Source organism: Megachile rotundata, chromosome 4 (genome assembly GCF_050947335.1).
Source record: "Megachile rotundata isolate GNS110a chromosome 4, iyMegRotu1, whole genome shotgun sequence".
Taxonomy (NCBI): Eukaryota; Metazoa; Arthropoda; class Insecta; order Hymenoptera; family Megachilidae; genus Megachile; species Megachile rotundata.
This window is the reverse complement of record NC_134986.1, coordinates 19,657,609-19,685,107: the sequence shown is the minus strand read 5'-3', so window position 1 is coordinate 19,685,107 and position 27,499 is coordinate 19,657,609. Positions and strand designations below refer to the sequence as shown.

Sequence of the window (27,499 nt, the reverse complement as noted above, 5' to 3'; positions counted from 1 at the left end):
ATTAAGGGCCGAGGAGCACGCTGTCACGCTTCTCGGCTTTTACCTTCGATGTAAGGCCCTTGCAAATTACATCGTACGAGTGCTCACGCGCGCGCGTGTGCGTTGAAATTCGTCCGGTAATCAAGACGAGACTACCGTTTCATCTGTTCTTCTTTTTGTGCCTCGAATTCCTTTCCTCTTCGGCGAAATTTTATTCCCTTTTTGAAGCGTTTTGTATCCTAATACTTTTATAAGTAAACAAACGCGATAATTATGATCGTCTAAAATAAGAGAGGACAGATACCAGTTCCTTTCCTTTTTCTTCTTAACTGTCCGATTTATTCCGATTTTAATCTACGACCGCTTTCAACTCGTCGTTTCAGCTTCCCAAGGTAAGAAGGAAGCGTTAATCCGAGCGTTCAATTAAATTTTACATCCCGCCGTGTTTGCAACATAATAATGCAACATAGAATATAATGAAATTCAGTGGAAGTCGAGCAACGAAAATGTTTCTTGCTACATTGATCTTCCGTTTCGATAACGTCTATTCGCCTTATGAATACTAACGAACTTGTTTAGTCGACGAAAAAAAAGAAATTGTAACAGGTGAGGGATGAAAATGATACTAGCAGGAAGTTAAATTTAGTATAATATATTTTCCATATAATAATTCTCGCTATACAGACATTATTTTACAAAGCATGATTTATAACTATGCACTTGTTGCTGCAATTACTTAACGTTAAGTCGCACGATACCGTGAGACTCGATTCTCTAAGTTTTCTCGTTTTTTTTTTTTAAACCACATACACCTTGCTCGTCTCGTACAGCCTAATTTTATACATTCATAATACTGGTATTTCATCGCTGAATGCGAGAACGCCGTGTCCAAATCGCCAAACTTTAAAGAAACGACGAATAATGGAGCAACGACTGAAAGTACGATATTCGATTTGCACGATCGGAACACGTTCCTCGCGTTCTTCTACGTATACTGGAATCTGAAAAATACTTTGAAATATCTGGTTATCACGGTTGCTTTCGACTTACGCTCTAGAAAACGTCCACGATCCTGACGAGTCCAACCGTACGGTTCGTCTCGCGTACTTTGTCCGCGAGCCTGGTTATTTACAGTTTAACGCCACCAAATCGATTTCTAATCGTATTTACAACGGGAACCACCTCCCGAGTCACAGAAGCGTGGAGTCGTATCGATGTTAACTCGTTGCGTATCGTCGAGTACAATATGTCAAAAATAAAGAAATGCTTTATGAATGGCTGTGCGGTGGTAAAAAATTATCCGAGATTTTTACGCGATTACAAAGTCAAACTCCCAAAGAAATCGTAGTGAGTTTCAATACATCTCATGCTCCAACCGAATACTAATAATTGCAAGATGTATCTTTGCTTCCTTTGCAAACACGCTCACCGTTAAAAGGCAATTCTGACTGGTGGATTTATCGAGGGACGATCCAATAAAAGGAAGAATGCATAAAATCGTACGCAACGAGTTAAGTAGCCAATCTTCTCGTCCTCCAAGGGTACAGGGGTGAAAATGCTGGTTTCGTGTTTGGAAGACGAGAAGCGGTCGATTATCCGAATAGTTCGAAATCCAACAGTCTCCTCTTTTCCGACCTCTTTTTGCCGAGCGACCGCTTGTAATTTCGTGTCATTTCAGATTTCTTCCCCCGCAGGCAGATCCTCTCTAATGTCATATTAATTGTAGATTCGCGTTGGTACGCGATTGGCTCGTTTCCTGCCACTGATCGTTCTCGACGCTCGATCTAGCCATCTTCTAACCTATTCTTTGTCCTCCCCTTTTCCCAGATAACTGACCGAACAGTTTTTATCCGCGTCGAGGAGAGTACCCACCCATCGTTCGATTCGCTACCAATTACCATACTAACCGTGCTGGTAATTCGAGTCTATGAGTAATTTGTAACTGGACTACGGACGTTTATGCAATTTATGGCATATCAGAGTACGCGAAGAGAACGTTAACTTTATGTGTGTATAATAAAACGGAATAAATTGCGGGGAATGCGTAAATGATACTCGGATGCTGAACACTGGTTGTTTAATTTTTTTATGCAAATTGTATTTAGTAAAAAGACGTATACATATTTGCATAAAGATCCGCAGTCCCCAGTTTATCCATAATAATTCATTGTTGAGTACACAACCATCACAATCGAGCATTAAATACTGATTCACCATAACCCTGTTCATTCACTAACGAACCGTTCGAATCACAAACTTTGGTTAACCACACAGTGCTTCCTCCGCGTGTTCTCATTATCTAGGAAATCCGGACGTCCCGTGCCGTGTCATTTCCTGTGTTCCACCTCACGAAATCGACCATTCCGTGCTAATTTCATGTCAATGGCGTCGAATTTAACACGTTCGCTGTCAGATTCGATTGCTCCGAGCAACGTTCGAGCGTCAACGATATCGCGTGCTGAAATATCGACGGGTCGAGTTCGCGACATCGCTCGATACGAATCCGCGATCGAGACCACGACATCGCGATGAACTAGCGTCGAAGTTAGGTATCGATCACCTAGGGGTGATTTTCGCGCGCATCGACCTCTTAGCTGCCTCGACGCGAGGAACTCGAGACACCCTCGAGCAAACTGCAAGGATTAACCATCCTCTTCGACGGAGCCTGATTCATCCTCTTCAATCTGGTCGCAAGAAGACGGTTCCCTCGATTCCTCCAGTTCTTCGTCCTCTATGTCCTAGATATCGTGTATACTCTCTTCGTCGCTGTCCGCCCTTATGCTCTGAGGACTGTCCTCTCTCTGCATCGGCGATCGGTCGCGACTGTTGCTCCTGTCCCTCTGTCTGCTCGCCCTGTTAAGGTTCTCCCTCTCGGGGCTGTCCCTGTAGTAGTTGGCCATCGGAAGACCCGAATTCCCCGTCACGATGGTGTTGCTAGGACCCGGCTGGAGCATGCTAGCCGGATAAAGTCTTTCGTCCTTGCGCACGGGAGATCGTTCTCTCAACACCGGACTCTTGCTCCTATCCCTCTGTCTAGGTACTCGGGTCATGTTCTCCCTGTCTCTGTTCTCCGCCACTTCGGGGCTGTCTCTGTAGTAATTGCTCAGGTTCGAGAGACTGGAACTCGCGGTCAGCGTTCCGATAGTGTTACTCGATCCTGCCTGGACCATCGTCGGCGTGTACAGTCTTTCTTCCTTCCTCAACGGCGACCTGTCCCTTATCACGGGACTTCTGCTTCTGTCTCTTTGCCTCGACGATCTGTCCAGGTTCTCTCTTTCTCTTCCTTCGACCATGTCCGGACTGTCTCGGTAGTAGTTGCTCAGGTTCGATAGACTAGAGCTGGCCGATAACGTACCTAGAGGATTGCTGGGTCCTGCCAGGATCATCGTCGGTGGGTACGGCCTGTAAGCTAGAGGTTTCTGTAGTGTCACAGCCGCGGATGCTTGTTGGTAGAAGAGACCGTTGGTCGGTAGCGCGTGTGCATTCAGGTATGGCCAATATCGCCCTGCCGCAGGATGCGCGGCGACCGCTGCTGCCGGGACGCCACCGCTTCCGTACAATTGCTGGAACGCCGCCACCGCGAAATTGTTCTCCGCCATGATCTCGAAACCCACGATCGTCTGCCTCTTCCATTTTGTTCTGCAAACAGAATAATCGGCAACTTTAGATCTTCGGCTGATACCGCCACAATCTTTTTAATTACTTATTCAATTATACAAATCCCTAAATTTCTTAAATATTCAAAGTCATCACCGCCTCGTTGGTATATTCTGTCGACGTTGTTGGTTGACGCGAACAATTCGTGGCCCCCAGAACCAGTGAACGCGTGAAATTTTCCGTTAGACGTACAAAGATCCACGGATCAAAGAAATCTTTCCCAGAGTCATCTTTCCTTCGTCTCAAAAAGTCGACGATCATTAAGCTGGATCGTTACAGTTTCTTGACACTTCCCTCGGCCGTGCCAGCTCGCCGCCCCCCTTTTACCCTTCGTTTTATTCCAGCAAGATCCAACCAACCCCCGGGAACCTCTCGAGAACGATAAATCAATGACTTCGGGCTCTTTCCGTCGTCACTTCCGACCCTTCGTCTCTCTTTCTCCCTCCCGTGGTTATTCAATACCGATACAAAGAGCCGCTACTGCAATTAAGGGTGTTTTAGAGTGGCTGCACTCGAAAATGACCGGCCACCCCTCGGATGGGGGTATTAAAAAACATTACTCATCACATAATCGCACGAGTGGTTTTCATTGCAACTTGTCGTCTCCGTTCTTTCGCCCCGTTTCACCCCTTTCTCTTTTCTCTCTCGCGTTTCGCTGAATCGCTCGGTAGTCTTCTTTTCGCTAACGCGCCGGCAGAAAAATGAGAAATGATCGTGGCTCGATTCAGAGGTGGCTGTTTAAAATTCATGAACGATTTTACTGCTACCCCTCCCCACCAAACGTGGAACGTTACAAAAGGCAGGGGTATATCGAGAGAGAGAGTGGCCCACATTTTCGAACGATGCAACGCGAACACGAAAAGAGAGAAAGAGAGAGACGAACGAGTCGAAGAGGGAACGAGGTGGTTCTATGCACCCCACAAAATATATTAATTGTCGAATTTTCCGTGCGAGCTGCATATCCGTTAGAGCCGCTTTGTCCCTTGCCAGCCGCGGATCTCCTGATTATTAATTACCTCGACAACGAACTTCAACTCGCCGCCACCACCCTCCGTTGGATCCTCTCGTAAAAATTCGCGGCCTCGTTTCGATGCAATAGCCATTTTTTGTTGTTTAATTTTTATCTCGTGCCGCCGGTTTTTATGGATAAAACGTAACGAATGCCCCCCTCGCGGGCAAAGCTCGTTAATTATCGCCTCGAATTCCGCAGCGAGCGAATCGTCGGCTTTTAATTGAGAGGGTGGCGAAACTACCGCGCTGATTTATCGTCGAGGATAATCGTGACGTTTGACGGTGGTGGTCGACGGGCTCGGTTGGTCAAAATTTTATTGGTACTTTCGCGTAAAAGCTCGTCGAGCTCCGCGATTTTTTTTCTAATTATTCCAGAGGTAATTACCGCGAGCGAATCGACCGTTCGATCGTTAACCATCGAAGCGTGAATCCATATTAAACGGGGATCGATCAGGCGTATAACTGTCGTTAATTATGGACCAAATCGTGTTTTGCCTCGGTGAAAAATTGTTTTATCGAATGGGCTCTTTGCGACTTCGTTTTTCTTCGCGGCAACTTGCAATCTCGAGATTACGATGCACGATCGCGAGACAATAAAGCGTTTACAGTAATAACAAACGCGTTGTAACTCCGACGAGCGAAAGAACTAAATCACAACGTGTCCGATACGAACATGGGACTGTAATCTTCCTCTCTGCTCTTCGATAATTATACCAGACGCAACGAGTTGCGTAATTGGTCCAATTTCAGTGCTGTTATAATGGTGCGAGAGTTTTTCCTTCACTCCGGTATTAAATGTGGGATCAGGTTCAATGTGTGCATTGGCAAGCGTAGCAGGTTTCCCTAGGGAAAATTACAGCGTACGGTTAACTTCTTAACTGAGTTAATTTCGGTGAAAAGTTTCGATTCGCGCGAGTAACGTTCTTAACAGTACTGTGCTCGGAAAGGAATTTGCCGACAACGGTCACGTATTTGCCGTTCGTTCGTCGAATTTTGTCGTTGTTCGAAGAGTTTCGCGATGGCCGGTATCAACCCTCGTCTAAGGGCGCTTTAAGGTACTAACTTAAGGTTCGCAGGAACTGGCGAGCGCGTGGCATGATACGCGATGATTAGGCAGCGAAACTCCACGGGCTATTTGTTAGTATAATCAGCCGGCCAACAGTGTGGCCAACGTAACCACTCGTCGGCACGCCAACCCGTTTTGCCGTAATTGTCCCAGATCGAGATTTACATACGCGAACGGAGATTGAGAGGCGATCGAAGGGAGAGAGACGAGGAAGGGAGCATTTAATGAAATCGTAGAAAAGCATGAGAGTTTTTTGTGCTCGCGTATAGCGCACGATCATTAACTTCCGAACGATATAACGACTCGAGAACGTTAAACGCACGCCGCAATCATAGAAGAATATTTACTAATATCAAAAGCTACTACTGCCGTTTATTATCACTCGCTGTTTCTAAACGTCTAGAAAATATTCTGCACGAAATATGTTTACGCTACGTATGATAATTTTATTGCAGGTCACGATAACAATTATCTATGATACCCGACCCGATAAGGAAAAATTTGAATAGATACCGGTAAAATTACGTTGGTAATTCGAAATAGCAAATTGAAGCATTAGTAAGCTATCAAGAGAGTTTACTTAAATCAACGAAGGATAAAAAATGACGCGACCAACACGCGGTTGAAAGGGGGAGGGAAAAGCTGAGGGGGAGAGAGTTAATGCATTTATAATGGTGTTTGGAACTGGTCGGTGGTTTTGCGGTTACGAGTTCTCGCGACACTAATGCAGCCAAGCTGTTGGTTTGCTAGTATAATAACGGCGACAGACAGATAGGAAGGAGCAAAGAATAGGGCGACATATTTTTAAATTATTATTTGCCCGACTGGCTACGGGACACATGTTCCTTCGGGGTTCACGCATAACGTTACAAAGGGTGAACAGGAAATGGGACGTTGAATGGGAGGCGAGCAAATTTTCCGCCATCGAGAACCACAGAGTTTATGTAATCATCCTCGTTAACGATGAGATCGATTTCAATGGAAACGAATGTCAACCATCGAATTCAGATTAACAAAGAGTGAGGTGCAATTGATTAAAGAAGATTACGACAATATGGAAAATAAAATTGGAAGTTATTTCGTGTCACAACGAAATGAAATTGTTAAATAATCAGAATTATGGAAAATAACAAAATTGGTAATACACTTTTGAACATGAACAAATTATTTAATAAAAAACGCAAACAACAAACATTTTAACTTAAAGATTAACCATTTAAACAGAGATTACTTTTTCTTTTAAAACAAACATATCACGAACAATTACATTTTCATAACGACAAGACGGAAGTACAACATTCAATTATTTTGTTTCTAATATTCAATTATTCTGTTACTAACATCGCACATCATTTCTAATACTGCAAGATGTCGCTATATGCTAAATTTATTAATAATTTAACAGAAATATTTAATCGAGAACCGTCACAAGAAGAGCATTTCGAAGTTCGAAAGAATTTCGGCAAACGCGTGAAATGACGAGCAACCTCAAAAGGTCCCCGTAAAAAGAAGTGTTCTGCGAAAGAACATCGTAACCAAGGAGAAAGTTAGCGTAAATATAGCAATTACCTAAACCGTATCAAAGCGTGTTGCCGAAGGTAAACGCGAGCAGGCTCGAACCGAGAGGATCTGTTAATTAGAGACAGGGACAAAAACATTTCCATTGAAACCGGTAAATTAGGTGCAAATTTTACCGCGAGACAGTGGAGGAACGTGTAAAGAAATGCAGAGAAGAAACGGCATCGTTTTTCTTCCTCTTTTCACCATTCGGTGTTCTCCGTTGATCCAACGGCGCCGTAATAGCGTGGCGACATCGCTAACGCGTCGTGTGATACATCGCAATCGTGAGAATCCGGCTTCGTTGTTTCTCGAGGCTTCTCCGTGCCCAGACCGGAAGAACGCATGAGCTTCCCACGCCTGCTGGTAAACCGCTTCATAACGGATCGTCTTGATTTCTCGGCTAGTCAAATGCACTCGTTCCGATCCGATCTTTCGCCGACCACGGTCGGTCGACGGAAAAATTCGTGCCACGAAACCGTACATGATTTCGTGTACGATTTCAAGTTAAACCGAGGCAAAGGGGTCGCAGGAATTTCGTGAAATGGCTGGAAAAAAACGAGGCTAAACGGCGCCCGGTAACCAAAGGGTGGCGCGCGGAGTAACGATGTATTTGCATGCGCATTTGTACACCTTAGTTCCACTCGAGTCTAAAAATATACCGAATATCGCGATAATTTTGTTTCGGAGAAGCGTGTCACCGTTCCTATCGTTATTTTCTCGCTTCATTACCGGTTACCGGATCCCCTACCACGCGGCTTCGGAATAATTCAGCTCGGTGATGAGCGAGTCAAGCGCCCGTCAAAGAGCCTGCATCGTAAACGCGTTAATGATTAATAGTTTAACGCTATTCTACATATTTCTTCGTGTCATAAATGCATAAACATCCCCTGTCTACTTTTTACCCGCTGCTAATTATAAATATTAGACTATACGAATCTCGATACGTTCAATTAACTATAAATCGTGTTGACATTCGATGGACAGCCGCGCGGAGTAAAATCAATTTTTAATTATCTTCTTAGACTTTCAAGTATCTTATTATCTCGTCGGTATCTCTATTCCATGACCCGTTACACGCGTATCCTTACTTCTTATCCAATGTTTGTATGAGGTATTACTTCTGAATAGCCATGTAGTAAAACATTATAGCGTGTTCCATGGTTGATGGTGTGTTTAGCGTTGATGGTATATAACGAGCGCAAAACCGTGTGAAGGATTCTTGTCCCCCTTCCACGTTACAGGACAATCCTGTTCCCTGTGACGTTTTCACTTGCTCGTATTTTCATCTAAGCCGCGGGAAGCACGATGGCTTCTTCTCCTCGCGTAATGGAATACTCCGTTCTGCTACTCAACTTTCCTCTCGTTTATCAACAATTACCAAATCATACGTTCGTGCCCTTAATTCCTATCTTACATGGATTAACATTTTTTTTCAAGCATTCCAAAATTCCAAAGTCCCAATCTTCTGAGATTCTGAAATCGCTTGTTCGTTGAGTGTTAAAGATGAGGTTGTAGAATACAAAATAGCATCTCTTTTAAATATTTCGCGTTAACGTTTAACTCAACGCATCTCAGAATGCATCGGTAGATACCCACGCTTTAGGAATTTCTACCTCCAATATAAATTCAACAGCTCGATTAGTAGCCGTGTACATACACTTGTTCAGCATTAATACTCGATCTTCAGCGACGCAACGTGTAAAGATTAACGCCACATTTCATTAGGAAAGAAAATCGGTACGCTTGACGAGCGATCGATCAGTGTGTCGTGCGTGAACGCCACTCTTCGTTCGATTTATGGCCGTGTACGTAATTAACCGATAAGTAGATACCAGAAGTAACTTAACGAGTCCTAATGACTTCTGAATAATCGGGTTCGATGCGTATGCTCGGTAGTTAGGCAGAAAAACCGTGGTACGAGCGTGTCGTTGATCGGTAGTAGGCGAAGCGAGGAATTTAGACTCCGAGACCGCGATCGATTTCGCGGAAAATGCATGTTCGCCAGGAGAAAATCACCGTAACTGGACGATTTAAACGGCAGCACGGAGATTCAAGAGCGAGTAAATAGTGGTCGAGGCGAGTGTTCATTATCGGTTGGCGACCTGTTTCGTTTTCCAGCCTCGTCCGTCTCTCGTCGTTGTCCTTTTGCCAGATTAACTGCGATTTGCGAATCAAACGTGTTTAATTACGCGTTGACCTTCCTACGTTAGAAGTTTGATGAGAATCTTGTCCATGTAAATTAATGGAATCCTGATCGATAGTGTGTATAATCTTTCAGCTGCCTGACTTTACATTCTGCACTCGTAGCACCAAACGTAGTTTCATTTGCTCCATGACGCACTGCAATTATAAAAACATCCGGTAGCACGTTTACCCCGTCATTAAAATATACGTTTTGTTTTAGAAGATCGGTGAGGAATAAAAATAAACGATCGAACTGCAAAGGATACTGGAAGACGCGTTAAACGGCGTAGTCCTTGTATTTTCTCGTGTAACCAACACCCATGTATTCTGCGCGCAACGAACAATTAATCGTTCAGATTTTGAGAGTGTCAAAACTCGGTAAAAAAGAACGCGACGCGTTTTCGATCGTGAAAGAAACGAAAGTTGAATCAGCGGACAGAGTCGATTTCAGGTTGTTCAGCGGCATCCTTTGTGTCCAAAAGCGGTTTTCACCGAGTCATTCAGTGGCGCCTGTAATTTCGTCCTGTCGATATTTCGCGGTCTTCCTATCTTCTTTCCATCATCACGCTCGTTAGTCACGAGGATCCTCTACTTAACAACCACCGAGAAGAATTCAAATCGTTGGCTCTGCATTGTCTTCGGGAATTACTTCGACACGCTCGATTTTCTACAGTCGAACGGGCCAGACAGGAGGAAGAAAGGTTTGGAAAATATTCCAGCTTTCAGGAAATTTGCGCCCGTTGAAAGTTCCACGAGCTCGTTAGCAATCCTTCTGCCGTTCTAACGGCATCCTCAACGGTGAAAGAAGAATTTCTAATCAAAGCTGATTCAATTAGACCCGACGCCCGCTTGCTTGCATTTTAATACGTACACATTGAAACACGCCCTTATTCGCCACCGGCTCTTTTGTCTTCTCTGCTCGAAAAAAGAGCGACAAAGATTTAGAACGTAGGCTTTTATTGAAAATGTGAATTTCAAATTGTACGATGCACAAAAGAATATTCAAAGAGGTAGAGGCTCTGGAGTTAGTACATGGTGGACTAATTAATTGATCGGTCGATTAACTTTGACAGCTACATATTTTATAAAAATCATATTCCTTTGTACAAGATAGATTACACACGATAGATTCAATTAAAGTAAGAACAATTTTTCGCTACACCTCAGGCAAGAAAAACAGTGACAACACCGTAAAATAAAGCAAGAAGTCGAAAGCGAAAATGAAACGTGGTTAAAATAAGGTGGGACGTTAGGCGCGAACAAAGTCGCGTATAATGACGTTTCATGTTGAGAAATCGTTTAGCAATGAGGCATTATAGTAGCGCATAGTAGCTAAAGGGTTAATAAGGGTCGACGATAGCCGCGTCGAAGAAACGTTTGCCGTGTCTCGTAGGTGGTAGTTTGCCGGAGTAAAAGGGATAGAAAATCCGTCGTCGTGGCGCCCGAGGTGTGGTCGGCGCCTCCGCGAAAAGGCGCCGAGTCATTCTCTGCCAGCAACGTGTACGGAGCAACAAAACTTTAAGCGGGCACTTAAGAAGCCAGCCGACAGAAGCGTCACTAATTTTCCCGGCTTTTTGCACCCTCTTGCCAGCCTTTCGTTCTTTCATTCAAACCGACGATAATCATGGCACGCGTACTTTCCTCGTTGTCCATTAATTAACTCCTTACACGTTTCCTATGCTCTTTTCTCTTGCAAAACACTCGCGATTAGCCTCTCGCTGTCCCTACGGTATCCTCTACGTTTCGCACAATTATTTATACCGTAATACTATGCAATCATATTTTGTTTATCCTGTATACTATGTTGCAATGTTTATAATACGCAAGGTATTTTTTAACTGCGTAATTTGCATAGGCCGGTGAAGCTCGTCGCAAGTAAATACGTACGCTTCGTAATTGTAATTTTATGATCCGAGTCTCGTGACAAAGAGTTTTGTGCAAATAACCCGAGTTACATTTTAAAGCGTTCGAAGAGACAAAAAGTGACTGACAATCTGGAATGAAGTTCGTGCACCGATGCATCAGAAAAGTGCGACCGTGCTTCGACAGAAAACAAACACGAGCAGACTGGTCTTGCATTCTTGCCATTTAATAAACAACCAAGAAAGATTGTCGTGCAACAAAGAAACGCTTGAATCACGGTACTCAAAGGATTCAGTAAGGCGTGTTGAACGAGAAGCTCGGTCGAACAATGGACGATTGACTTTGTATAAACGGCTGAAAACAGGGAACGAGGAGATAAGAAACCGTCGAAGAAGCCGCTCCTGATCGGCTCTTCGAGCACAACATTTTCGTTACTTTGTGCGCGTGTATAAGGGATGCACCCTCATCAGAGTGCACCAGGATGAGAAGCGTAACAGCCGCGGTCGTTCGCTCGTGACGGCGCGTATCGAATCCGTAAATGGAAATCGCGGCAGCCAACAAAGGCGCTGTTTACGTGGTTAAACGCAAGGATCACGGGCCTCTTTCGATTCTTGCTCGAACGTCTCGAAAGTCACGGTATACCTCTTTTACCGGACCTGCTGCAACGTGTACCGATAATCGCGCCAGCGTGAACCAAGCAGTCCTTTAAAAAACCTGCGAACGTATCGAGAATCGACCGATTATATCGGAACGAGTTTCAAACGTTTAATAAATATCGAGTTTCCATTCATTCTTACTACAGTCATTACTAGAGCTTCAACAGTACAACTCTGGGATCATAAAATTTTTGAAACTTCGAGACTTTTGAAATTTCGCTTTAGGACTCGATGATTTAGAATTCGGTCAATGAAAGTTTACGGAATTGTTTAAAAAGATGTGCAGGAAGTTTTGATCTATTTTATCTTTTCGTCAGAGAAAAATATCGTTTGACAACGTTACGTCACATTGTTTATCGTTCTACGTTACAGGAGATCTAACACTCCCCATTGTCAAGAAGAATCCAACGGTGTCATAAATCTCGCGAGTTTTAATCCTACCTTCTGTTCTGGTACCACGTCTTGACTTGGGTGTCGGTCAGGTGCAGTTTCGCTGCTAGTTCCATCCTATCCTGTACACTCAGATACTTTTGTCGCTCGAAACTCTTCTCCAGGGTTTGCAGTTGATTATCCGTGAACGCTGTGCGCGCTTTTCGTTGTTTCTTGCTTTGCGCCGACCCCAAGGTACCCGACGATGAACCTTTCGGGTCGTCCTCCTTGCCACCTGAAACCCGGGGAACGTTCGTTTTAGGCACGCTGAAAATCACACAGTTCTACTTACTTTATTACGAATCTCTTCGGACACGTGTTCAGGATAAAATTCACTTAGGACATGTTCTGGACATCCAGCGAAAATTTTATAGTCATAAAAGCTTAGGTGTACATTCATTATTCTCGCTCTGAATTACTCTGTCAGATATGTCGATTGACCTTTCAGTTTACTACTTTATGTTTTAAAACTTCTATTGTTAACAAATTTTTGTTTAAATCATTTCTCTGTTGTTAACTATTATTATTACGTTCATACATCATAGCACTATCAGTTAAAAAATACCTACTCGAAATTAAATGGTGACTGTCACCGTCCAAGTGCAAAGGGTTATTATTAAAAATATTTAAAGTTTATTTTTTCATGTATCAATGATCACAAGATAGATTTAAGTGGTCCTAGTAATTAAGAGATAAACGCGGAGATTGGACGAAAGGGTAAGTATAGGGGTGGGGTGTCGAAGTCGAAGAAGCTTTATCGCAGTCCGTAGGGGAAGTAATCGATGCGGTGGAGTTCGGTTTTGCTGGTCCCTGTATGGCGATCACAGCCGCCTGCCTCTCTATCGGCAGAGAGATCCTTTTGTTCTCGGCTCGAAGTCCGCGCAGCCGAGAGCCGATTGGCTGGTATCGCGGATTGGACCACGCAGTCGCGTCGAGACGCCGCAAATTATCCCCCCGGTTCGTCGGCGCCAACGGAGAGAGGGTGGGATTCCCCGAGGAAACCGATTACACCCGATACGCGTCGGCAAGTTGCGCTTCTCCGCGCCGACACGCATACAGGCTCGCACGCGCGCGCATCTCTCTGGATCAAATCTGACCCGTGCACCGACGATACAGACACCAGTGTCCTCGGTTCATCCCCCTGGAATCTCGTTAACGCTGTTCTTTTTATTTCGACGCGTCTCTTTTCCTCGCCCTCGTGAAAGGGACGCAATTTCCTAGCCATCTTGCCGGAACAAACGTGTACGGATAAAATTCGTCTCAAAGAAAAGCTCATCAAACTTATTTATTTTATGAGATCGAAACATTTACGCGGTATGGAGACCTCGGTAAATACCGGGGGTTCTCGTGTACAGTGTCGGAAAGTCGGTATTTCAGTATCGACGATAAACAGGAAGAACTCTGGAATATTGACAATGTATTGTTCGTCGGAGCTCTTAGATTATGCGGGATAAGAAGGTCTGATAGAGGCCTTTTCTTAGCAACGAGATATCTATCGAGTCATGTAATCGTAGACGTACAATTGATTGCGCTGTTGATAGTTATGGTTTAATTAGCCTTTGAACATTTCAAGTTTACTACGCTAGTTCTAAATTGTATTTTAGAATCAAAATGTAAAATATTTCGATCGTCACCCAGCTCCAGAAACACCCAAAGCTAGTATAGCTGTTTAAAATATTTAATTCCGTCGTAACTGCTCAAAGAGTTCAACATCTGTTCTATCGACGTGTCCACGATTTTTGCATCGCGTCCAATTATTTTAACCTTGAAGCAAGATTGTGACCGCACAAAAGCAATCTCGACCTCGAAACAATTTTCCATCGTCCTTAAACGTATCGAAAGCAAACAAACATCGTACTTAACTTGAAAGCGGAAGTAATATCAGCTATCCATAGCGGTAGAGAATTGGAAGGTCCAAGGGTTGCAGCGAATCCCGTCGGGGGAGCGATCAGTCGAGCAACCCCCGGGGGAGATGTTCTGCGGGCTTCTAAAAGTATCTAAAGGACCGTTGTCGCGAGCTCATCGATTGGAACGGTCGTGGGTGGTGCGGAAAAGAAACGGTGTGCAGGAGGAGGCAGTGGGGAAGAAGCGGACAGACGTAGCGGGGAAAGAGAGAAGAGTGGAGCGATGGAGAGGCAGCGGATTGAGTTAACTCGAACGAAAGCGTGGCTCTTAGCCTCCGTTTGATCGGCCAGATTCGCTCGAACGGATCCGGGACTAGTCCGCCATGTTGGCAAAGATGGCCGACGATCCCTCAGGAAAGAGGGATTTCATCGTGGACTGTAACGGCTCGACAAAGACGGCCAGAGATAGGGAAACGGAGGTTGGAAAACTAAATTTACTATGTGATACACTTAGAGGCAGGCTACGTCTGAACCGACACGGTTCACCTTTTTTTTTTAGACGTTTCCAAGACGTTGGAACTTTTTCACCCTCTTGCCAACCCCATCCGCAAAGAGAAGAGAGTTTCAAGTAACTCGAGAAGCATCGCGAAACAGTTGCTTCCTTTCGTCTTCTTCTCTCTGCCTCTTTGAAAAAGCTACTTTTTATACGCTTCTCCTACCGTTTACTCCCACGGCACGTAGCTAAGGGTTTTATCCTTGAGCCTGGATGTCTTTATGGCTCTACATACGTTCCGCTTTATCTCGACCGATAATGGCGGTCAATGTTTCCCAAACGGATTCGGAAAAATCGTTTTTCCGCGATCCGTTCGGTTTAAATACAGGAACTATTTATCGCCAAAAGTAAAATAAAAATTAAATGCAAAAGTTATTCTTAGCCTCTTATCGCATAACGGGCGAGATAAGGATTTAAACGACGTTAATTTTTTGATATTATTCCGAAAGTCCTGCTATCGGTAGAATCTAAGAATTACTAATCCTTGAACATTCGGAAGTTTCATACTTTGTCGAAAGTCTAAGAAGATACAGGATCGACTTGGACGTAAATTTATACCGCGAGAACAATAAAGTGGAGAGGAAATGTATGGACAACGCGAAGATATATGGTGCTTGCTCAAAATTCTTTCCCGAGACAGCTTCCAGTTCTCGAAGAACCGAGGAAAAAAAACACGGACGAAACTCGAAGCGTCGTGTAATGGAAACAGGTGGCAGGGGAAGTCAAGAGAATAACGTCAACGGCGAAAGGAAGAAAAATGAGTGGCTGGAAATGCTTCCAGGGTTGCTATACTCTCCAAGAGAAAGAACTACGGTCCGAAAGAAGTCGCTTCATTTTTCATCGGATTAAAACAATTGTCGTGTCCGGAAAAACAACGCGAAAGAAACTAGGAAGGTCGATCGAATTCGAGCATGATACCCGTAGGTGAAGCGACAGCCTAGAAAAGTTAATTAAGTATTCGTACACATAACGGAACGAAGTTAACGCGTCGAAACAACGGATCAGATTTGTCGCCAATGAAATTACCGGCTAACGGTATTCCCATCGGCTGCATGCAATCAAAGGGTGAACAAAAATGGAGAAAAAAATATGGTCAACGGATCGTTTCTCCGAATTGGTTCGATTTTAACCGGTCAACCTATTCGAGCTCGGAGATTACTCGATCATATAGACGGCTTTGCGTTACTTTAATTACGTTTCGTACGTGTGTAATCGTTGCGGCAAACGTCAGGAATACGACGCTTGCACCGGATGCACGTCGTGTATGCACCCATGAAAATTGTCGTGTTTCGTGTGCGAGCAACGGAGAGGGAAAACGAGAGGCTCGCGTGCTACGAGGCACCGACATGAGGCTCTACAATGTATAGAACATAAAAGTGAGATTAACAGGATGTTTATCGAGCAATTATTCGCTGGCGCAATTAGTGCCAGCACGGCCGTGTTCACGTCACCGACAGGTATCGTCTTCGGCCGACGAGTCCACCTTTTTTTTTTCGTTTAACAACGAAACCGCGACACCTGCAGGATGTACAGGCGATTACTGTGCGCGAACATACCTGGACGAGTGATTGCAGTGCTTCGAGATCAACGACGCGTATTTTTTTAACCATATTGCCATCGACGTGCTTATACTGGGTGTAAAAAGTGCCTGTATTTTCGGTCATTTTTCCTCGTGGAAAAATTAGCCTACTTTGCGACATGGCGTCCCCATGTCGCGCAAACGGAACTAGTTACTCGAAGCTGATTAGAGGAATTTTATTCAAGCGTTAAAAACAGAACTGCTTAGTTTACCATAGATACATAAAGAAGAGTCGGGCGAAATTGTTATTCGCAGAATACTTTTTTAGTTATCTTAATTGCCTCTATTATGCTTTGAAGTAACGACTTTGTTTAAATCATTATACGATTTAAATATATTTCTACCATTTATTGTGAGCTGAATTTGAAAAAAATATTCCGTATCGACTGCATAATTATATTTTAATTAAATGAATTAAGAAGCGTTCGCATCGGTTCGCAGCCTCTTGAGCCGCTCTTTATGTCACAGACTGTTACGTGCGGTTTACATCTACATTCCACGAATGTTAACGGCATTGCGCCAGCTTTGCGGCTAAAAACACACACCTGCGAACTGGTTAGTCACGACAAAACTTGCACGGCAATAAGCGAATAAAATCTCGGCGCATAATGGAAACACCCTCTACTACTCCCTCCTACTCTATGTCTCGTCAGAGAGATATTATCTGGCAAATTAAGCCAATAAAATTAATCTTTACCTAGCTAACTGAAATTACGACTTCTAATGCATAGAAAATTTTTTATTTTGTCGATTCCAGTCACATGCTCCCGCTTGGCCTCGTACTCTGCCCCTTCTTCCGCCATGTACACACCCCCTCTTGCCGTGTAGAACAGCGACGGTTCTCTACGGGGGTAGAATCTGACCCCTCTTCTGTATTGTGTTACCGTGTCGCCACCTTTGGGGTAGAGTACACCGGGGATAATGTTATAGGGCTAAGGTTTTATTGCCTGCCCACTTTATTTGCAGTCAACCCCACGGGGGAACAAACCGTCGTCGAGAATTTGAAAAACAAACTACGGAGATGGTGTCCAATTACTAGCGTTATTCGTATGGGCTAATTGTCGACATTTGACTTAATACTTTCAAACAAATTTAGAGAAATAATTAATGTAAGTGGTACAGGGTGAAACATATAATTCAATATAAGGGTATAAGATTTCAAGGGGCCTTAAAATCAAGTGTCTACGTGAAATTTGATAAGTAGTTTGACAAAAATTTCTCCGGAGGTACAAGAAGTTAATCGTTCCCGCAAAGTGTTTATTGCGAACAATTTTGTCACGATAGCGCTGCAAACCTTTTTCGAAGGATCTCGATGGCGGAATAAGGACAGGGAGGTGTCGAGTGTCGGCCTGTACAATGATCTGTCGCAGCGTGGAAACATTATAGGGAAAAATGCAATCGGGAGTTACTGTCAGATCGAATTATGCGAGCCTAAGGTTTCGCGGGGTGCATAACGAGCGCGTTTCTCGAATTTCACCAGGTGCATTCCGCGTGGCCGGTGAATAGGAATACGGACTACTGCGCCCTCGGATCGCGTCCAACTACATAATTAGGTAGGACACGGTATAAAGTTTTACGCGCTTTCCACGACCGCAGACATTTTTATTTCCTTCAACGAAATGTCGTACATCGATTCTTGACAGAAATTCCGTTGCACCCCTTCCTTTCTCTGCCTTTAAATCGCTTTCAGCTCGCTTCAGCACGACTTCATTCTTCTATTCTTATAAAAGCATATGTGCAAATTTTAATATGTTGCGTGTTCTGGTAAAGAGGACTTTCGATCTTCTACTTTTCAAACAAATTGAAACGTTCTACAGTTTTCAATGATGCCTAACATATTAGTATCTGATTGTTTCAAGAGTTGTAATTAATAGCAAAAGGGTTGTATCAAAATGTTATTGAATTCTCATCGAGTTGGGTATCATGGGCGAGGCATCCCTCGACAAAGTTAGATAGAGAGAGAAACGAGGACAGACGATGTTGTAGGGTAGCAAGGGGAACAAAGTCCTGAGCAATGAGTAGCTTACCCTAATTGCAGATAGCCAACAGGGAAGTCGTCAAGAGACTTTCAACTTCAAATCGGATTTACTACTATTGGCAAATCGAATGTTCTGCGTGCGTTGACCGAAAACCGGTAAAGTCTTCGTCTTTTTGAAACTTCGAATCGCTTAACGAATCGACGTTCAACATGGTATTCTAAACTGGGGGAGGTTTAAGTCACCATTGTACTTGTTTCATTTTAAGTCTTTATATTATTCTTTAAATAGTACTTACAAATTATCTTTCAAGAAATTTTTCTAATTGTGTCTCGACTTTATTCTGGAAAAATTAATTTTATTACATTGAACCACATTGAATTCTTTTAACCTCTTTGAAGATACACGTATGCGAATATTTCGTTTCTCTTTAAACTCATCTACCAAATGTGTATGCATTATCATTGCTTTCACATAATATAAACTTGAGATCATCCTTGAAGAGATTAAATATTGGTCAAAAGCGTTACATCTGTAGTTGCAATAAATGTATGACAGTGTATGACATAAAACGTCTCTCTACGCAACGCCCAGTTTCTGTAAAGCTTCGATTCGTTACAGAGGTTGAAAATGGACGAAATTGGAGCTGTTTGAAATGATCGAACGCTGGCGGTCGATGTTGCGATACACGGACAGTGGTTCCAGCAACACCGAAACCTGGTCCTTATGACATCAAGGCCGGACTTGGTCACGCAAAAGTCGTGTTAGCGACTCGCCGAGTGGCCTCCTAGCAGTCGTCAACGTTGTTCTATGGGGTTCGTGTACACGTGTCCTACCTCCTTGTACACGATTCTACACACGTGCTGGTGTGTGTACGTCGCGTTCGTGACCACTATGCTCGCGTGTTAATTGCGAACTGCATTGGGCGTAATACGTGGAAAGAAATTTTGGGAACCGAGACGCTAGAGCCAATTAACCACGGTGACGTTGACGAACGGTGACTTTTTTCTTCTTCTTGCATGGTCTGAGATCCTAGTCGAAAACTGTACCGAGAATAGATACCCTTTGTCGTCGAGTTAATGAGGAGAAACTAGTGATTTCTGTTAGATCTATTATTTCTGCGCTTGGTCACGAAAGAGTTGTGAAATTGTAAAAGTCGTTCGTTTCCGATCAAACGAGAAAGTAGTTCGAAAATCGTGGAGCCTTCAAATTATACAAGTAGAAGTTACTCCCGCCAAACATTTTTGCGCGAGTTTATCTATGTAACTAATTGCGAGTCAAAATTATAAAAGTCGAAAATTGCTAACGGAGATTCCTGTTAAGATCTCCACTCGATTGTACCGAGGAAAACCGTTTTCCATCGTTCGCCAACGAATTTATCAGTCGGAAAATAGCCGTGAGATCAGAAATTTTTCACAATACACCCAGGAATATCCCGAAGAATGCAATCGGAGTAGATGATCGTACTCGTTGAAACACGTGCAAACCACCTAGTGTTTACAAAGTGGCCGATCTCAGATTAAGCGAACGTGATTAATTATTCCAGCGCTCACGGAGCTAACCGTTTGAGACAATACACTCTGACCCGATTAACTTTGTTCCTGCGCAACGATCTTTCCCTTACCGAGCCTTTTTCACGAAGAAAGGTTAACCTTTCCCCCCGATTTAACTTTCTGTCGTGCACGAAACGAGAACCCGAGAACCTCTCCGCAGTTTAAGGGAAAAGTCTTAATTTCCCCGCGCGAATATAATGCGATTCGATTACCGTAGAAACGCGTGAAAAAGCCGATCTCGAGAAATGGAGATATTTTTCGGGCGCGTGTACGAATCGTTTGTAATCCGCTTAGGAAGGCAAGATTCGTCGTTGGGTCTTATTGTTGGCGTCGGTTGGCGGAAGGTTCGTGGGCCACAGCCAGTTTCACGCCCTTACAAGGGATCCGCCGACTTTTCGCGCGCGACTAATCCGAGAACCGGAAATGATTGGCAACCGTTTAGATCTCGGCGCGGATTAGGAATTCTATGAGAGCTTCTTTCTCCCTCTCTTCTAGCCACCGAGACGAAAGCGGCTCCGAGCTCCTCTTCTGCTCCCTTTTCTTTCACCTTTTTTTCCCTCTCTTTCTGCGCCTCGTATATGCGAGCCGGCCTGACAAACGAGAACCGGCTGTCAACTTTTTGACGAGACTATCTTGGCCAAGGATTAATCCTGTGTGCTCCGGATAATCGAGGCACCGAACGCGTCCTTACGACCATGTCAAAAGCTGTCCTAAACGCACGAGAATTGAAAGTTCCAACGGAATCGCAGGGAGAACCCTTTAACCTTTCGCTCCTCGAACTTTTGTTCTTCCTTTCGAGCCATCGCGGTCGTGGCTTCCTTTCTGACTTACGAACAAGATATTCCTTCGCGAATGTATTTAATCCTTGTTCGGATAACAGGTTTCCCCGACGTTCTTAATAAATGAAATCGATATCGTATTTATTACAAACATACGCTATTAAATTTCATTTATCCAATTTACATGTCGGACTAATTAATAAAATTCCGGCGTCGCCAAGTCGAGCTCGGAAATTATTGAACGTTATAAGTCGCGATTTCACAGATTCCTCGATCTGATCGAATAATGAAAAATTGGAAACAGGAAACTGAAGTATTAAGTACAACGGTTTCTATCGCGATAAAACAACGTAGAAATAGTCTGTTTATGGGTAAAGCAAAGCGAGGTCAACACTGTCAACGCTGGAACGAGCTAGTTAAGAGGATTTGCGATCGCGAATCTCGTTAAGAAAACGTTGAAAAGCAACCGTGCGAATCCCAACGACAGCCTGGTGCGACTGTCTGTCGTTGAAACGTTGCGAAAGAATGTTTAGGTACATAAATACCAGCTTGTCGACTTCGCATTTGTTCGACTGCTCGAAAACAATGAGATTGTTGGTTCAATATTAAATGTCCTCAGAGTAATAGCATTTTTTTCATAGGTTTCAATTAACGTTTAATGCTGATAGAAGAAAGAAATTGTCGTCGATCGTTAACACAGAATATTGTTGATATTTCTGAATTATCGAGATTTTTTATTTGGAAAGAGCGCTTAGCTCGTCGTTTAAAAAGACAAAAATTGCGTTTGTATCGTTTTGTATAACGTAGCAAGATGTTCTATCGCAAGATACCGTCTTGCCGTCGAAATAATTGTGGGAATCCATAGATTTAAGATAAGCCTAACACCTGTCAGCAGCGACGAGCATTCGATACTCGGCGTCGTAAATTCAGGCAACTCAATCGACGACGCTTAATATATGTTCCCGACAATTTTCGCATTCTTCGTTCCACAATTTCTATTTATTTTTTATCAAGCGGAATTACTCTATTCTCGGCAGTGTCGCTTATTGTGGGACACTTTGTGTCCGATAGTATCTCGATTCTCGAGGTATAAAAGAAACTGCGAGGTATAAAAATCTACGATTGATCGCGGAAAATTGTCGAGACCGTGGCAGCATGTCCGACGGCAATTACATCGGCGTTACTCCTCCTAATTGGCTTTCATTAATTCTTCATTCGACTGAACGAGCTATGGTGGACAACTCGCGCAACCTAACAATTACTCCCACGAGATTAGAATGTACGCATAAAGCAAGTACAAGATAACCACTCGTTGATAATCATCCTTTTTCTAATATTAATCCTTTTTGCTACAACGCGCGGTTGTTGTCGATCGATCGCGAAAGAACTTGCTAGACGATTAGCCTACGAACAATTTGTGCTCTAATTCGTCGTTGCACGTTATCGTTGTAGAGTAATAAATTCGTGCGAATCGATGTCATATAACAAGGAGAGCAAATACGAGCACAAACGAATGTTGTACCAGATATCGATAACGAAGGAAAATATATTATTGATGAAAATCTTAACGAGTGTTTCGTTGCACTAGAACTTCCGTAATTTGCACGCCAATTTACAGACCGACCTAACGGAACTAACTCTGATGTAAAAAATGTTTCGCTCAAAGCTGCAGGTTAATTAAATTTAAATACAAACACGATTTAAGATATCAGAAAACTGTAAGATCATGCTCTTCCGATGCTTAAAATCCTCTTTGTATTTGCATTTAATTAACCGTATAAAGTTAGCAGTTTTCCGATAATGTGTGCAGACGTTATCTGAAAGAAAATCGAAACGAGCATTCCGTTAACGTCGAATCGAATGAAGCAATTTACGCAACACCGTGTTGCGGAGCAATTACTCGGACGTAGTATCGATAAAGAGAAAACTGGTCGCTCGAGCGAGAGAAATTATGGGAAAAAAGAGACGATATTTCGAAAGCGTCGATAGATCAATGAGGATGGATCTTGTCTAATCATCGACTCGATCATCCGGAAAGCGTGCTCGCGAGCAATTACAACGCCGCGTTACTCCTTCTAATTGGCCTTCATTAATTCTTCAGTGGACGCCCGGCGACGATTAGCTGCGTGAGGTTAACCGCGACTGATAACGGCCTCGAGCGTACGCTGTTTAGACGAAAGAAAAGCGTCGACCAAGCACGATATCGGTCATTTATCGCGACACACTCTATCCCCGGCCACGTTCGAAGCTTTCGAATCGCCTTTCGTGATCGCTCGCTCTTTCACGACCGATCCGTTCTATGCACATTATTTTCCTTGTTATCGATATCGGTCCGCCGTTGACATCGATAGCTTGACAAACACGAGCAAATTCGATCGTTTGTTTTGTTTCGATCAAATTTCGTTATCTTATCAGGGAGTCTGCACACAGGTGAATTAATCACGAACTTTCCTTTGGTCTATCGTTCCCACTGAAGTTTCTCTGCTTTCTTTAAATCTAAATCGTGTTGTAAATTTCACTTACGCCTATAAATTCTAGATAATTTCAACACGTTCGAAAACTGAAAAGGCTCCGTGGTGCGAACTCCGGGAAGCCTACACCGAGGAATGCACACGGAGGTATTTCACGCCTAACGCAGCTTCTTACAAATTGTCGACGACGTGTCTTACGATCGCTATCGAGGCACGAGAGTAGGAAAAAGATATAGGAGATCAGGGAGCGAGGATATTTCGTTGGAATTGTTCGAAGGAGGATAAAAGGTTGTTTCCGTTTTTGCAAGAAACGGTGTTCCGTTTGGTTCTCACAGTCAGAAGCGGTATTAGTGCTCGGAACCGTGTCTCTAATCACGTAGCCGTAGTCATGCGCGTAATTGTTCTTAATGTACTTTTTGTGGGAAACAAGCCGATTACGATGTAAGCGTATGAACTTAGCCTCGAAGGAAAGCGCGGTGGAACGTCGATCGACGACGAGCCACGTAAAACGGGAATGACCCGTCATGGAGTGGGATAAAAAGAATAAAAAACCAGTCGCAAATTGACGGAAATTGTTTCGAGATGATTGGTATTAACCGTACTTTTGCTGGATACCTCGCGAACTCCGCAGTCGGACTCTGACGAATGACTGTAATTACGATTTTTTCTTTTCCCATCGATAATCTTCGATGTTGCCCGTTTATACAAACAAGGAAACGATCTTGGATATGAATTTACAGTCGTGGATACACGCATCGACGAGAGAGAACGTTTATAAACGAGAACGAACCGGAGATAATGGACGGAAGTGTCGAAACGGTCAATTTCGAGCGAGTAACGCTGATTCGGGATTCCATTAACCCGAAAAAACCGCGTAGCCCTCTAATTAGGGGGACAGCGCCGAAAGCGAGCAAGTTCTATGAAATTTTGAAATCCGAATCGATCACGAAATACTACGTCCACGAGGGTCAACAATCCCTCGAGTATCGGTTCAATTAAAGAGAACCGTGGTAAACGGGTCAAGAATGATGAATGAAGGAAGCCATCGACTCGTTTCTTCCTTAATCTCTTCGATCGGAGATTATTCGCATCTATTTACGGCAATAACGTTTTCAGATAACTCGATGAATCGCGTTTAGATTCCATCATACTTGCTCGTTAAATTCATCAGGGAACCAGATCAGAATCAACTGATTTCCTCGAGGGTCGTAGCTGGATCGCGAGCCGGACGAAACAAGAGTTTTGCTTCGAATTCTTTTTCGGAAAATAGAAATTTAATTAGAGAATTTTTTGAAGAAATAAAAAAATAAATAAATGAATATTTCATGTGTCTTTACCTCGGAGCTGTATCCGTCTTCGGGAAACATTTATCTTGCACGCGATTAAAATTTGAAATTGATATGCTCATTATTTTTTAACTCGTCACTTCCGCTAACAGGAATAATACAGCGTCGAATACGTAATACCGGATTCAATTGGTTTTGCGCTTCTTTTCTCTCTTTATCCGCCCATTAACGATCCATTTAAAAACTTTCGGTTCGTAGCTTTTCGAAAAACGATCGGGAAGCAAATACGAAAGAAAAATGTCCATCTTCCAAAACCGGTGGACTCGAATACGCACACCCTTAAACGGCCGAAACGAAAGTCTACGGGCGAAAGAATCGAAGGTAACAAATGAGGGTAAGATAATTAAAGCGTTAGGATCGGCGAGGTCCAATTTAAGACCATTAAAATCCTTAAACGACGTCGAGACATAGTAGGGGCTTCCAAGAGGAAGACCTTTTTTCGTCGAGCGGGAAATATTTGATTCCCGAAGCGTTTCGTTCCGCGAGCCGGCAGCGACGGGCGAACTCGGGTCTCTCTCGCCGAGTGGAACATCCGGTCGGGACGGTAGTCCGGCCCATAAATGTCCTTGACACCTCAGCGTGAAAGTCCACGCGGCTCAGGTGAACAAACCGAGGTGGCGAAATTAATTTCACGCCTTCCCCCTTCTCGATTCCATCTTGACCAATTAACCAACGCCTCGTCCAGGATCGCGATCATGCTCCACGCGTACCGTACGGAGATTCGTTGGCTAGCGGGTCCGACCGAGTACGCGTTGTAAAATGATCGCGTGCGTCATTCACCGAAACGATCGCTTAGTAACTAGTCAATTCGTCTCCGAAGGGTACCGTGCACGACTGAAAAGATGCCCGAAACGGCAGCGTTCGATTCGGAATATGCAATTTGTTCCTGAGCTATTCGTTTCTGGTAGGATCACGTGCCAGTATTTCGTGCAACGGCGTAATCGTGGTGGCCGTTTCGCGGAAATTTGCAGCTGGCCGACGAAACCGAGATAAGGACATAATTGACCGCTTACCATTGGAAGTAACGGAAGCGCCATCGTGGTGACTGGCGTCGCTATCCTCGTCGAGGTTACTGTTGCTCAACGACGTCCTCGACTGGTGTCTGACACTAAGGTCCCTGGGCGTCGACGGAGGACTACCGGGTGATTCCTGCGTCTGCAGACCCGCCTGGTGCATCTTGCTCGAGGCTCCCCCCAAGATATCGGTGATCATGAAACGAGATCTCTGCGGCATCGTCGTCGAAGCGTCGCCGCGCTCCAAACCGTTGTTCCCACCGTGATTGTTGTTCCTAGCGTCCAGTCCGTTGGACAATCGGCCTACGCTGACGCCGTTCCTCTCGGCGATGTTCTCGAGCCGATGCGCCTCCAGGCCGGACATCCTGCTCAGGTTGAGACCGTTATTGGCCACGGTGACGCCGCTCAGAGCCGCCACGTGGTGGTTCTGATGATGATGGACCGTCATCACGGTACAGGTAGGTGGTTCGTTCGGGCTACGGGCACCTGCAGGTGCCTCTGTCGCCACCCCAGGACTCGCCCGGTACCTGGGAGACAGAATCTTGCCGACGGTGACCGCGTCGCGTTTCTTCAGGAACTCGAGCGCGTTCGCGTAATATTCCTTGACCGGCTAGCAACCGCACTTCACTGTATCCTCGAGCGATATCCTCCGGTGGACCGTTGGAACTTTTCCCGGTGTCGCTTCGCCCTCAACATTCCTGTCGGTTCGTTCGATCGTGCCGTCTCGGATTAATTAAACGGAAGATCAAGGAAGTTCTTGGTCGATTTCGAAGCGAGAATCGGGAGTAAATGGCGCGTGAGATGGTTCTGATGTACCTTGCGCTTCCGCCCGTTCACTCGGTCGCTCCACCTCCGCCTCCACCTTGGTTCTCTTCTTCCTTCTCTCGTTGTTGTTGTTGTGCCTAGCCGCAATTAAGGGGCCGCTCCGCTGCTCTCGTCGGTTAATTGCTAATTGGCCGCTCAACATAATTGCCACGCGTAACAGCTAGCCCGCCGGCCATTTCCGCTTTCCTTTCTCTCCTTTTCCTCGACCGTTTAATTACCAGTTATCCACCGAAGAAAACTCCCTCTCGTTTCCTCGCGATTCGACCAACGTACACTGTCGACAACCACCCTTCAACACGATTTTCCGCTTTCGATCCCGAATCTGTTTTTAAACGTTCACCGAACTTCAACGTCTTTCATCCCAGGATCAACTCTGCACTCTTTCAAACGCTATTACTGTTCACTTTAACCGGAAGTAGCGTCGATGAACCGGCGCGCGGAAGGAACTCGCGGCAAATAACGAGAGGTCGTAGCACGGGCGCGGGCACGAGCACGGGCACGAGATCACGATATCCTTTGTCGCTGGTCGGAGATAAAGAGCGTTTAAAGGCTGTCTGATCAGGGAGCGGTTCGCTGCGTGGAGCGAGGCGTGCGTGTGCATCGGGTTGCCTCGACTGATCTGCCAGCACTGAGCGGACCAGGCGCCTCCGCTCGTTCCTGGGGCGGCCATATCGGTGCTCTGGCACGCCCTGAACATTCCCCTCTGTCGGTCTACCTCGACCAATCCTCGGCCACGGTGTTAACTAGCCGGCCAATCGGCTGCTCGAACAGCTCGGCGCCTCCGCTGCGTGGCGCGGCTACGCCCAACTAATTTGAAATGTGTTTCAGCGGTAATTCGATATAAAATTGTAGTTAATATCTTTCATTAGAGCGGCGGGAGAGGGGGTTCTGCTCCGACTCGCGGGCTTTCGTAGTGTTGGCGAACTGGAAGGGTGCTGCTCGGGGATCAGAGGGGACGAGGGAGAGATTGATACGAACCGTTCTCCCACTTTGGAGAACGACGACGTTTCTACCGCTCTCGTTCCACTCGTCTTCCTCTCCTCGCCCGCTCGAGATCGCTTGCCGAAGCAGTCGAGCGGTAGGAGAGTGGTCCGATGCGACCACCTGGAAGGGGTTGAAGAGCCATCGAGAACGAAGGGTGGTCCTAGCTTCGAG

The 27,499-nt window shown here is 44.7% G+C and overlaps 1 protein-coding gene across 1 annotated transcript; it reads right to left on the bottom strand.

Moving 5' to 3' along the window:
• Positions 1-615: 615 nt before the first annotated feature.
• On the bottom strand, positions 616-26,997 carry LOC100883050 (homeobox protein BarH2). The gene is made up of 3 exons (XM_003699864.3): positions 25,520-26,997; positions 12,418-12,640; positions 616-3,618 (listed from the first exon to the last, which is right to left on the bottom strand). The coding sequence occupies exons 1-3, from the start codon at positions 25,965-25,967 to the stop codon at positions 2,718-2,720; spliced, it is 1,572 nt and encodes a 523-aa protein (XP_003699912.1). The 5' UTR covers positions 25,968-26,997; the 3' UTR covers positions 616-2,717.
• Positions 26,998-27,499: the final 502 nt, after the last annotated feature.